Source organism: Barbus barbus (genome assembly GCF_936440315.1).
Source record: "Barbus barbus genome assembly, chromosome: 26".
In the NCBI taxonomy this organism is placed as follows: Eukaryota; Metazoa; Chordata; class Actinopteri; order Cypriniformes; family Cyprinidae; genus Barbus; species Barbus barbus.
The window spans coordinates 3,902,376-3,916,440 of record NC_136754.1 but is presented as its reverse complement, the minus strand read 5'-3'; the positions used below and the strand labels follow the sequence as shown (position 1 = coordinate 3,916,440).

The window sequence follows — 14,065 nt, the reverse complement described above, 5'->3', positions numbered from 1 at the left end:
AATTGATCTCTGTAATATCTCAATTAATTATTTAATTGAAAGCCCTGAAAACAGTTACGCAAAAGAAAATTTTGTTAGACCGACTACATTTGCTTCCTTTAGTTTGATTGTAAAGATTTTTTAATAAAACATTTAATGTGTAACTTGCCACTTAGTAATTATTTGTGGAAAATAATTTCCGCACCATTTTTTCAGTGTAGTTAGGTTTTTTAAAAAAGAAAAAAAAAAGAAATATTCTAATAAAGATCTTTATTCAGTTTTAAATAGGCCAACAAACCGTAAAAATACATACAGGTCAATAAAACGTCAAATCAGCTCCTCATGTGCATCTCAGCCTCTTGGGATACGGTTGTAAATGGTCCTCAAAACAATATGGAAAAGATGGATAGTTTGCAGGTGTGAAAAAAGTACTTTTTGTTGTTGGTAGCTTTTTTCGTTTTCCAGATTGGCTGATCCTGAGAGTCAGTCGGTATGAGATTATATTCAAATCAGAGACGGACACCAGCACTCCCCAGCCTCCAGGCAGTGGAAAATTAAAGTTTCCATTAGGATCACAACGTAGGGTGTGCTGTCAATTCATGGAGCCATAATGCAAAAGAAACGGCACGAAAAAAAATAAAAAAAATTCAATGGTCCAGAAGTCACCCTACATCCCAAATAAAACAACAAATGCTTTTTTCAGTGATGAAAAAAAATATCAGCATTGCTTAAAAAACATTAAAATAAACAACATCCACTTGCCAACCTACCAGATTAAGCCTGACTATATTGATTTTCTGATAAGCTCCTATATCTTGGAACAAAGTAATACATAATTTTAATAATTTAAAGTGACACTATAAGTTAAATAATGCACATTTTTAAACGCATCGTAGAATGTAGGCCTCGGCATTTTTTGGTTTTTGCAATGTTTACATTGCAAAATGATTTTAATATCAACTCATCCTTTAATTTTTTTTTTGCTTAAGGTTTCTTAAAGAGATAGTTCACCCAAAAATTAACATTTTGTCATTTACTCAACCTCATTTGTTTAGTTATGAAGAAAGTTGGTAACCAAACAGTTTTGGTGACATCAGATTTGGGATGACATGGGGTTGAGTAAATGACAGAACTGTAATTTTTTGGGTGAACTATCCCTTTAACGTAATTACTACTCAAGTGAAGGAGGAATAAAAACCAAAAACTCAAAGCTTGCCCCCAAACTCATTACGTTTTTTTTTCTGGGCTGCTCAGATGTGCTTGAAGGCCAAAAAAATGAGCATGGATGATCAAAGTGAAAATTCAAAAGATCAGTGACATAATCAGCATTATTCAGCACAAACCCTCATTCAAAGAATCATTCCCTAATTCAGTCACACTTGTTTTTTTTCACAGAGCTATCTGAAAGCACAAAGCAAAGAAATAATACAACAGCAGATTTAAGAAAAGCCTGAAGGCCAGCACAATTATGACACGGAGGGAAAACAACATAAATGCCAAAAAAAAAAAATTCTCTCTCATTTCAGTCCATTAAGAAAACAAAAATGGCCATCTGAGTGAGTGTAAATGCAGGGCGCATGCCTTAACGTTTCCACTTTTGGAGTGATGCTGATGTAGACGAAAATGAAGATGGGAATGTTGTCATGATTCCTCATTTCCTGAGTCGTCCTCATCATAGCAACAGTCCTCGCCATCCTCATCCTCATCCTCATCCAAGTCCTCATCATCATAGTAATCGTCGTATAACAGGTCGGACCCCTCGTCCAGTGCAGGGGCGCGCGTACGAACGCAATACTCCGCCAAGGTGGTGGGAACTTTCACTCCGTCCCGCTCTGCCTCTGCTTTAGTGGCCAGAACCTGTTTTCTGCAAGACACACAAACACATGCAGTAGATTTAAAGGAATATTTGGCTTCACTTTTGTGCTTTCAAATCTTCAGGCTAGAACTGAATTGTTTTCCATTCGCTTTTACTGATATTACGGTTTGTGGTAATCAACACCATGCACCAGACTTTGCCTAAAGACATTAAATTTGCTCAAAATGCAGCTTTATACAGCTGAAATATTAACCATATAGTTTGCATAAGACTCATCTGTCTTAGTCACTGTTGCCCTGAGGTTTTAACAAGCCAAGGCTCGGGAATAAACAACTGATGTCCTGAAGGAGGGAAAGGATGAAATCTGATGCAAGTCAAATTTTCCAGATGGTTGAAAACATGAATTGCAACATGTAATAGATAGATTGCCAAGAGGAGATAAACAATCACTCGTGTTTCAGTGTCTCATGCAACCACAGGAGGGCACCGATGATCCAGAAAAATAAATCAAAATCTTTATAGAATGGCTTTCCATTAGCTAAATTGTTCCTTCTCACCAGGCCTTCTGATAGAGCCATTAAAATGTAACCAGCATTAAACAAATAAACACTGAGCACAGCTGAACTCTTAAGAGAGTCATATTCTGTAGTTTTGCACAATTATTTGTTACCTAATGATTTCTGCATATTCCCGGTCTTTTCCTTTACTGTCTCTCCATTTGCGGTACATGACGGAGGCATCCACATTGGCTGGAGAAAATGTGTTGGGTTCGTTCAGTAGAGAGATGACACTCAACAGTATAGTTCTGTAACACAAACAGATACTCCATGTAATAATGTCATTATCTTAAAGCTCATCAGCCGCAAAGCTGCTTTGTGTTGCATTTTCGTAAAGATTTCAGGAGATTTTACACAAGAGGATCAGTCTTCTTCTATTGCTTACAGCTACACCGGCACACTCACGTTTGCAGTAAGGGTGTACACTATTTTCAGTGGTCAATTTGACAAGAAAACAACAGTGTTCACTAGGAAAGTTACTTATTTTGAAGCACTCATTGCATAATCATTCCTATAGTCATTGATGGTTAAGTAAACAAAGTGTTTTCAACTTAGCAAATAAATTATGTAATACAAAATATATTTTCAACAATTTAGAATAATAAAAAACATCTATGATTAAATTAAAAACAACAACAATAATAATAATTATTATTATATTTGTATAATAATTGTTTACTTGAAATATGATATACAATTAATTCATGTGATGTAATTATTCTAGTTGTAAATAGGTAAAAAAAAAAACAGCTGATATACAGCAAGTTATATCCTGATATTTTTTATACATTGACAAATGTTTATTTTTATAAGTTTGATAAACAAAAATATAAAAAATGTGATGTCCATGATTTGGACAATTGTTACAAAGTGCATACAAATTGTTTCCTGCTAAATAATATAAACTTGTTAAAAAAATCATGAGACATAATGAACACATACTGCTTTTAAATAAACACCAAACAAACATTTAATATCACATTTACTTACAGATACCAATATAAAAACATGAAAAATGAAACGTGAAAATTATACAAAAAGTGCAATCTATTTCTATAATGCACTGTGGTTGGTACAACAGAAAATCAAGTTCTTTGAAGAACAAAGAACAACTGGCAGATGTATTAGTTTGCATTTACACTTCAAAACATAATGCACAGATCTATTCTGACATACAGTGTCATATTAAAATATTTGTTTTACACTCAAAATAATAAAGTATTAGAGCCTACGCAGTAGGTTTTGACAGTGCAAAAAGGCAACATTTAGTCTGGGTCAAAATATGCCCATCTGTCTCCGTGTACAGCGACAGGTGCTCTTCAACAACATGAATGATTAACATGAGCTTCCTGGAAGACACTAGCTCTTCCACCGAAGCACAAAGCCCAGTGAAACACGATACCAGACCAACTAGAACACAGATCATACTCGGGGGAGGAAACGCACAAATAAGCAGATCTCCACTGAGATGCTTTCCATAAAGGCAAGCAACAGGAAACTCATGAACACAAAACCTGCCTAGTCACTCTTCCTATAATTCTGTTATCGGGAACACTGCTAAAGAGCTACTGCCTGTGTATCCCTGAGGGGAAAATCATTTGAAAACAAACTATTTATCTCTGGTAAGTGGACACAACAAGCTGTAAAGTGGACTAGACAACATGGTGATAATCAAAAAGGTCTGGCTGTTAGAGGTTACTTCTTACCTGACGTTCTGTGTGGGGTTCCACCTCTCAGAGGGCAGCTCTCCGCTCTGTGGATCATCTATTGGAGGATGAAGAATGGAGATGCACACGTCCCCGTTCTGTGAAAGCACAAAGAGATTCAATCACAGGATCGTAATGCTTTCATGAGGCAAAACAAGCATCTGAGTGAACCCCTCGCCTCCACACCACTGCTGTGAGTACTCGAATCAGAGCGAGACGTGTGAAAGAGAGATAAGGAGAAAAACAGCCCATCAAAACTGAAGGACAGTCCCTGCAGAACGATAAAAAACTTGCCCGGACTCTGAAATGGGCTTGTGCACATGTGAAACCAAAGTGAAAACAAAATCCAAACCCACATGCCACATGTTTGATGATCTGAAACATTAAAGTGTGACAAACATGCAAAAAAATCAGGAAGGGGGCCAACACTTTTTCACACCACTGTATACATCTAATTTGAGGAAACATACCGGTGCATTGGGTAGGTGGTATGACTACAAACTTAAATCAGATCTCATGAGGTATCGATAATATAAATATTAGATGAAAAACAAAATGAAAACTGCCTTGGAAATCATCTAGTAAATGAAATGCTAAAAACACAAACACTAAATCAAAATAAATATAAATTGCTAATTATAAAAAAAAAAGAGAAAACTGTAAATATAAAAATAAAAGCTCATTTAAAACATTAATAAATCCTATAATAGTATATTCATATTTTATAACTACAAAAAGCTTTGTATGTTACACATTAATGAGCTATGTTTAAAAATAAGCACATCTGTGAACGCACATCAGTTCAATTCAATATCAATGTGGCAAGATGTTAAATTGCATGGCAACCATAAACAACATGCAGTTACACAACATTTATACAGGAACATGCTGGTGATGCGTCAAAACTAATAAATCAAAATAATGCACATTACAAATCAACAAAGCTGACTGCACTCCAGCACACCACACAGATATGCATTTTCAAAAATTATTGAAACTTAAGAGAGGAAGGCCAATTATCCTTTTTTACATTTTAACTACAAATCCACCTGCCATTTTTTGGTAAAAGAAACGCGCACCAAATATAAAAATATAATGCTACTGATCACAATATTACTTAAAGGACACCTATTATGCAAAATCCACTTTTACATGGTGTTTGGACATAAATGCGTGTTGGCAGTGTGTGAACACAACCACCCTGCAATGAACAAAAATCCACCCACTCCTCATTTTTTCATCCCCTTTAAACCAAATCAGTCTCGCTAGGCCTGCCGTTTTGATTCTCAATACAGTGTGACGTCACATTTCGGAGGGCAGGTCCAAGGGGGTTGATTGACAGCCTGCATTACCATACGCTGTCCTTCCTTTTCTTCGCGTTTGAGCAGCTGTAACATCAAGATTGTCTCGCAAGCAATCCCAGTGCTCTGTGTTTGGATGTAAGTCTGAACATGAGTCTTCATTTTCTCCGAACATCTGAGCTGCTGAGGACGCTGTGGATTACTTTAATTTTTAATGGAAATGTGCCTCAAAATCTACCTAAATACATTCATCACTCCAGACTCCTTTGTGAATATCATGTCGATATAGTGCTTAGTGTTTTAACCGTATTTGTGTGCATACATTAAGTAGTTTTTAACTGATGAAGGCGCGCTCGTTAGATTAGTTTGCACCGTTCATAGCACAAGATTCGTTCGGGAGCGCGGTCGCGCGACTAGGTCCATTGACCTAAACCGATGACAGGTCAGCACGAGGCGAGCTCTGTACATTGCGCTGTTTCCTCCCACTTTCAGAGCATTTGACTTCCCATATGTTTGGCTGAACACCGGTTCTCTCGCTCTGTTATGTTGCTTCTACCCGCTGTAGGTATGCAATGCAGAGAGACGCATACGTCGTGACGCCCTCTTCTGGAGACGGGGCGGGAATATGCAGCTCATTTGCATTTTAAGCGATACACCCTAAAACAGCTCTTTTTTTAGACACACCCCAAAAGTGACATTTTCCAGCTGTTATAATAAATGATCTGTGGGGTATTTTGAGCTGAAACTTCACAGACACATTCTGGGAACACCCAAGACCAATATTACATCTTGTAAAAAGGGGCGTAATAGGTGCCCTTTAAAATACAATTCTACATCAACGTAGGGGTGTGTGATATATATCATATCTGATAATATCGTAATTGTTGTTTAAAAAAATATATTTTTTTAATTACTTAGCCTAAATTTCAGTCCATTCTTCACACACATCAGAATATAGCGCATGATTTATAAAAACCCTCACAATATGATCTAATGTGTTTTTTAGGTCACAAACAGATCTGGACTGCAGGTGAACCACACCTGTCTGTGCCTGGTGGTGAGAGTTACAGTTCTTCCTCATTTTTAGTTCAAACAATGTGTTTGGCTCACTTTCCCATTTGACACAGTGCAGCTATTTCTATATAGTCATATCAAGAGTTCATAATGCATTGCCTTGCATATCTGTTCACTGGCACTAGCCAACACAAAGTGTTGCGTTTGCCAGGTGCATTAACAGAGGGCCTAACTGAGAAGGAAATGAGTAAGTCCAGAACAACAGACAAGCCACGTGCTACAGTACACAGCATGAAAGCTGAAACAATCCTCTTACCTCATAGATGTTGGGGTGCCACATCTTGGTCAGGAATCTGAATGTGGGAGGGGAATAAGGGTAATCGATGGGGAACTTGATGCGAGCCTGCAAAACAAGATGAAAACAGTGGTCAGGACCATCAAAACACACTTCAACCCATGCCTGTTCGCTTATTAAGTATTACATCTAAATTGATTATGCTTTCAGCTGCCAATAAGGCTGTTTTCACACTTTTTCTTTGTTTGACCTGAACTAAAGTTCGATTTCAACCCCCTCACCCGCTGGTCTCTTTTCACATTGTACTTTGTACATTTGTTTGTCTGCAACAGATGCATCACAAGAGATGTGAAAAATGCAAGCTGCTTTCCAAAGGCAATTTATTTAGAGACAAACAACAATGAAAAATGAATAACGTCAAAAAGGGGTTTTTCAAACTTTGAGACCTCCAAATACACTGAAAAATAACAATGTAAAAACTTGTCTGAAAAATATTTCGTTTCTAGAAATTTTGTATTTTTTCTAACTACCATTAGGCCTATAGTACTATTTTATAAATTTTAAGAAATTGATTTTGCATTTCTCACCAGTCTTTTTTCTCTGTAATTTTTCCAATTATTATATTTCTTTCTATTACATTTTACACACCATTTTTCTCTAACATTTCCCAAAGAGCCCCCAATTTCCTAAAGCAAACTGTAGTGAAAGTGTGAAAATGTCCAAAGAAACTATATTTAACACATTTCACCTTGTTAAAAACCATTCTGCAGATTCTTCCACCCCCCCCAAAAAAAAACATTCTGGTGCTGCTTGACAATCTAGCCATACGCTAAACCCAAAACAATCAACATCACAGTGGCGTCGGCCGGTACGGTGCAGAGAGATTTCTTATATACAGCCGCTTTGGAGGATTCGTTCTCAGGGTGAGCGCAGGACAGCTGCTCTTAATAGGATTGGAGATGCATCACATTGCAGGAGAACAGTGCAGATGGACAGGAGGGAAAATCTGAAAGAAAACAAACAAATGGACTTCGAGCTGGAGAGCCAGGAAGTGGGACGAATCATTTTTTGGCACGAAATCAACTAGGTTAAACAGCCGTTACGCAAGAGATATGCCCTCCATCTCAATTCAATACAGACCTAATTATTTTCAAGTCTCGTGGCAAAACTGCCCTTGAAATATTTTAGGCAGCTACTTGAAAGTGGACACACTGACACGTACATTCAACTATACTCATTTAAATTACTAAATTAACCAGGATTAGTTACTCAGTCTGATGTTCTTCCAAAACCTGAATGTTCACACTGTTCTGACCCATATAATAAAAATTAAATAGGGATCGATGCTGTTGAGCCCCACAAACAGACAACACCACCATAAAAACAGTCCATATGGCTCTACAGTCAAAGTCGTATGATAGCTTTAGTGTAAGGAACAAATCAAAAAATCTTTATTCACTGAAATTGCTTGTTTCCAGCGTAGCACACAATGCCATTTGCGTATATTCAAATACAGCACATAAAAAAAGTGACACCAGGTATGTCAAATGGAGTTATTATATTCTTTAGAGACAATGAGGTTTGAGAACTACAGCAGAGGAGCAGATTGTGTCAAAAACAACTTCAGTTTTGTTTAATTCCTGTCAAAAAGCCATTGTAAGGTTTCTGAAGACCTGACATAAAGCACATATAATAAAGTTCAAAATTTAGGTTTGGTAAGATTTTTTTTTTTTTTTTTTATGTTTTTGATCAAAAATACAGTAATACAGAAATATTATTACAATTTAAAATAACTGTTTTATACTTTCATATATTTTAAAATGTAATTTGTTCCTGTGAAAAGCTATATTTTCATAATCATTACTCCAACTTTGTGTCAAATAATCCTTCATAAATTACTCAGATTTGATACTCACTTAATGTCAAAACCATCATTACTTTTTTTTTTAAGATTCCTTTATGAATACAAAGTTCAAAAGAATATAATTTATTTGAAATGGTAATCTTTTAACACAGCCTAAATGTCATTACTGTCACTTTTGACCAATTAAATGCATCCCTGCTAAATATCAGCATTAATTTCTTATCACATTGATCAAGTTTTTGAACAGTCATCCTATGGATGTCTTCTAATGTGGTTCTGGTGATTCAACAGCATCCATCAGCACTTCTCCTTTTGTGTTCCAAGGAAGAACATCAGTGGTAAAGGTTACAAACACATGAGGGTAAGTAAATGACATAATATTCAGTGAATTGACCTTCCTGTGAACAGACAAAGTGTGCAAATAATTTCCCCTTTCAAACAAAGCAGCAAGTCTCTGACATGCAAATACACTCTCCACTGGTTTATCCTCAAGCAGGAGTATGAGTAGCATGCCTTCGGGCTTCGCCAGGCTCAAGAGTTCAGTTCTGACATTAATCAGGTTTCAACACGAGCTCACATCCTGACACACCAGTGAACAAGTTACGCCACTGTATATGCCAAACCCTGTATGTGTGTGAGTGCTCTCGCTGTAAACAAGGCAAGAAAAGTCATTGACCTACTTCAAATCACTACACAACAGTCCAGGACCTTCCTTTACAATCTAGAGAGGAACTAACACGAAGATGAATGATTCAATAAAGCGTCTGACATAAGGTCATTAATTATAAACTGGTGTGAAGGAACAGGTTTATCGGCTCTGGTGGAATGGGGTGAGACCTCCTTAAAATCACCCTTTGTTGTCATTATTCCGTTTTTTTATTACCATAACAGGTCAAATATGATGTCAACAACTAATACCAAATAAACGGCCCTTAATAAGTTGATGGAAGGTTATGAGTATGATATTTTCAAAAGTGAAATCAGTTTTGACAGATACCTACATTCAGAAGAATTATCACAATCACTAAGTGATGAATTATTATTAGTCAATAATGAGTAAAAAAAAAAAATCACTCATGAGTAATGAGCATACTGTAAGCTTAAAGTATAGTAATACTATGATGAGATTAAATATGATCACATTTAATTGTAATATTAATAATATTCTTCTTACAAAGTCATGTAAATCATCTCACCCTCCATTCATCAGAATCACAATGAGTCAATGAGGAACAAAGAAACCAAACAAATGATCTCCATTATCCTCAACAAAGACCCCAAAATCTCATCAAACCGACATCTGATGGAAAACAAGACTTCAGGTCATATTCGGGCCTTAAATCAATCAAAAACCTTAATTATATTCAAATACGTCTAAAGCAAACAGACACAGAGGCACATAAAGAGACGCAGCTATCTAGAGCTGGTTCCAGGTCTAAATATAGACCATAGCCATCTGTTCCTAAAAATAACACGTATTTACCCCTTACAAATCATCCTCAGTCCTTACCTTGAAATAGCCCCCTTCATAGTGAGTGTTTGGGGGTCCAAAAATCGCCACTTCCCAGTTGTAGAGATCAGCTTCATCCACTAAAGTGATCTTGAAACCCTCCACCGGTTCTTCCTGTAGAGACTTCATCTCCAGCATTAATGCTTTCTGTGAGCTGGCGACCTGAGCACTGCTCTGCTGGGCCATTTCTGTTTTATTTCGACCCAACTAGACTCAAAAAGTGGGGTTTGTTCTTCAAAAAGGGCGAAAACCTGACAAGATGTGATGAGGCGATAAAAGCTGCTTTTCTTTCTTTGTCTGGAGTTGCTAGCTTAGCGAGGAAATGACAATGTCTCAAAAAAGAGACTATTTTCGACCAAATAAAAAGTATTTTAGCTATAAAGCATTATAAGTGTTTTTTTCGTCGTCCATGAAAGTAAAAAAGGTTGTTTGGTTGTTTATACGCAGAGTTTTGCTTGTCAGAAAAATAAAAAATCGCGCTCCGGGTTTGTTGTTTTTCGTAGCTGAAGGCTAGCCGTGAAAATCCACTTCGATTCAACACTAATCCTCTCTAACGGGAGGTTTTCGTTAAATAAGTCAATTCAGATGTCTGAATGTACAAAAAGAAAGTCTACGCTTGAATTGTGTGCCAAGCTGATCCGTCGACAAGCAAAAATTAGCGTGAACTAGTAAACGTGTAGGAGAGTTATGAGCCAATGTCCTGGATGCGTCTTTCCTCAATTCCAATGGGGTCGCGGTGCATCATGGGTACTGTAGTTTTACCGGCACAGTTTACACTGTAAACAGTGACAGACATCATTCCAGCTATTTGACTAATACTAACCCCTCTTATAATTAGTTTAACTAAATAATTAACTGATTGAGTTATTTATTAGGCTATATTATTTATATTTTTCTATAGGCCTATAGGGGAGAATGGGCCTCTCTGTAATACACAATAAGTCTTGACTACAAAGCTTTATTTAAAAAAATAATAATAATAAATTCTGTTATTTCCCAGTAAAAACACAAGTGGACAATATTCTCAAATAAGCCAAACATATAAACCTTCATATCATCCATTTAGGCCATCTCAAAACAAAGACAGATAAATCTCATCAGATCAACATCTGACGACAAAACAGAGCATGACGTGATTAAAACAACCTTTAAATCAATCGTAGATCTGAATTACATCAATATGTCAGAAATTCAGTTATGCAACACTATTACAGAGCTCTGTAGAAAAGAAAAGTTTGTTTTATATTCTGAATGAATACTTGTCTTTGTTCACAAACTCTATGGTTTTATTTCTTTTCGAACAGAAACCCGGTCCTTAAAAGAACTTCTTTGGATAAAATAAGAGTTCTCGTTGTTTTTGATTATAGAACACTTTTCAGGTCTTTTGATTTTCCTTCTTATATCAGTATTTTAAAAGAAAATATATGTTTGCTGTTCAGCAGCTCATAGGCCTATACTGTTCATTTTGCTCCAGTGAATATCCAGGAATGTCTAATCTAGATAACAGACATCTCTCTTACTCTGATTATATCTACTGCCTGTTTATTATTAATCTCTGTTACATAATCAATCAAAACTACTGGCTTTTGTCCAGAGGTAAGACAGTAACAATAAAATTCAACCAAGATCAGCTGTGGTGAGGTCTGTTGCTGCATACATGCATTTGTACATGGCGATTAGGGAAATAACAATATTAAGCTAAATCTCATAAGGCACATTAGATCAATCTTCATTACTCTTATGTTTCTCTTCATGTGGAAGAGCCTGAAGCAACCCTCTGTCTGTCCTCCTGATATGCTGTCAGTTATCTGATACAAACGCAGGACAGCATGGCTTCAGGAACTCACTGAATGTTGGCAAAGGACTCTTAGTCCCTGACAATAAAGTTAAACTTTGACGTTAAGGAATTGGCTAGGCTGTATTACACCTCAGTACATTTGTTAGTAACATGATATGTGGATTGTATTGCAGGATGCTTTTAATACTTAAAAAAAAAACATATTTCCAGATGTATTTTTAAATCTATTTTAAAATAAATATATGATTTGACAGTCATATAATAATGAGTATTCATTAAATCATTCAACCTATTTGTTCAAACAGCTCATGAATGGGTCATCAATGACTAACTTGATTCACTCAAAACGGGAATTCACTCAGTTATGAAACACCACTGTTTGGCAACTGTTCTGCTCTGTTTTTTAAACTATTTTCATTAAACATGCCGATCAAAGACAAACATTGAATTTAAAATGTACTGTAATTACTTATTGTGACGTGTTGTATGAATATTTAGTTTGAGATCGCTCTAATATTCGAAAAAAAGCACTCTTATTTGTGTGATATTGCTTTAACTACATTTTTTGCCCCCTTATCTTATATTTTGGGGGCTCTTTTATATATATATATATATATGAATATGTATTTTTTTCACGTGTAGCCTATTTTACACTAACCAGGAGGCAATAATACTTTGCATTTATTTATTTTATTTTTTTTAACCCAAAGCAACAACACACACTTGTTGCTGGTAGGGTTTTTACTCACAATGCTGATAAAATGTAATTTCAAGGACTCTGTGGGTCCTGAATCAACCATATTAAGGCTCAACCAGCAACATTTGTGGGACTTGTCAGTAATTAATAGCCCAATAAATCATTCCTATATATGTCACATTACAGAAATGTCTCTAAATACACATTTGTCTCATTATAACATTTGCCACTCATGAATATGAGTGCACAGTATATATCTTGGGAAAAGCCCAATTTTAAAATGTTTTCCACATTGTTGAATATACATTATTTTTGCATATCTAAATTGAACCGTCATGATGTAAAATTTAAATCTGGCTATAATGCAGCTAAATAAATAAATCTAGACTTGTCACATCTGCTGTTGCGTTAAATATTCAGTTCAGTTCTATCTTGGAAATACAATTTAGAGAATAACTCACTTTACTGCAAGTGAGTAAAGCCACTTTGATTCTATTTCATATCTGGTCGTGAAGTTATGTATAATGCAGTATCAGTAGTACAGACGTATACTAGATAAGGAAGTGATTTGAGATAAGAAGGCCTTTAAGAGAGGCCCATCTTAACTTTTTCCCCTGGTTTCACAGAAAAGGCTAGTCCCAGACTAAAATGCATGTATGAACTGAAAATATCTTGCTCTGACATATCTTACAATATGTCATTGCCGTTGTTTTGTCTCAAGATGCACACCTGTAAAGTTTTCTTCTAAGACACTTTTATAAAAGCTGCTTAAATATCTTAATTTACCTAAGGCCTAGTCCTGGCTTAAGCTAAGCCCCGTCTGTGAAACTGAGCCATAAACAAGTCATAAACAAATTGTTTAGTGAACAATTATTTGTTCTTTTTCTTCTCACACATCACAGAATGACGATGAGTGATGTTTCCCCCATGAATGACCCCCCCCCCCCCAAAAAAAAAAAAAAAAACTGAATAAAGTATTTTATTTGTGATTACAAGATCAGATTATGGCAAGCCGTTTTGACTTTTATTCCTTCACATGATATGAATTCTTGATATCAACAATTACATTTTTACTAGTTAAAATGCTAATTCTTGATATCAGGAATTATATTTCTACTAGTAACAATGGCTATTTTTGAGATCAGCAATTGCATTTCCACTAGTAACAATGTAAATTTTGTATATCAACAATTCAACTTTCACTTGTTAAAATGCTAATTCTTGATATCAAGAATTAAATTGTTGATATCTGTAATTGTTTTTTCACTAGTTAAATGTCACCATAGGCTGCTATTCAAAGTCAATTGTTGATATCAAAAATTAACATTTTTACTATTAGAAATCTAATTCCTGATATCAAGAATTAACATTTTAACTGGTAAAAATTGAATTGTTGATATCAAGAATTCATATCCTGAGAATGAATAAAAGTCAAAACGGCTTGCCATAATCTGATAAACTACATTACCTGAACACATTTGGCGATGTAAAGCCAAAAAAGCAAATATCGTTAATAGTAATATTTATT

The 14,065-nt window shown here is 35.7% G+C and overlaps 1 protein-coding gene across 1 annotated transcript; it reads right to left on the bottom strand.

Annotated features, from left to right (window-relative positions):
* Positions 1-236: 236 nt before the first annotated feature.
* On the bottom strand, positions 237-10,775 carry cdc34b (cell division cycle 34 homolog b). The gene is made up of 5 exons (XM_079379264.1): positions 10,043-10,775; positions 6,690-6,776; positions 4,059-4,156; positions 2,466-2,600; positions 237-1,843 (listed from the first exon to the last, which is right to left on the bottom strand). The coding sequence occupies exons 1-5, from the start codon at positions 10,226-10,228 to the stop codon at positions 1,621-1,623; spliced, it is 729 nt and encodes a 242-aa protein (XP_079235390.1). The 5' UTR covers positions 10,229-10,775; the 3' UTR covers positions 237-1,620.
* Positions 10,776-14,065: the final 3,290 nt, after the last annotated feature.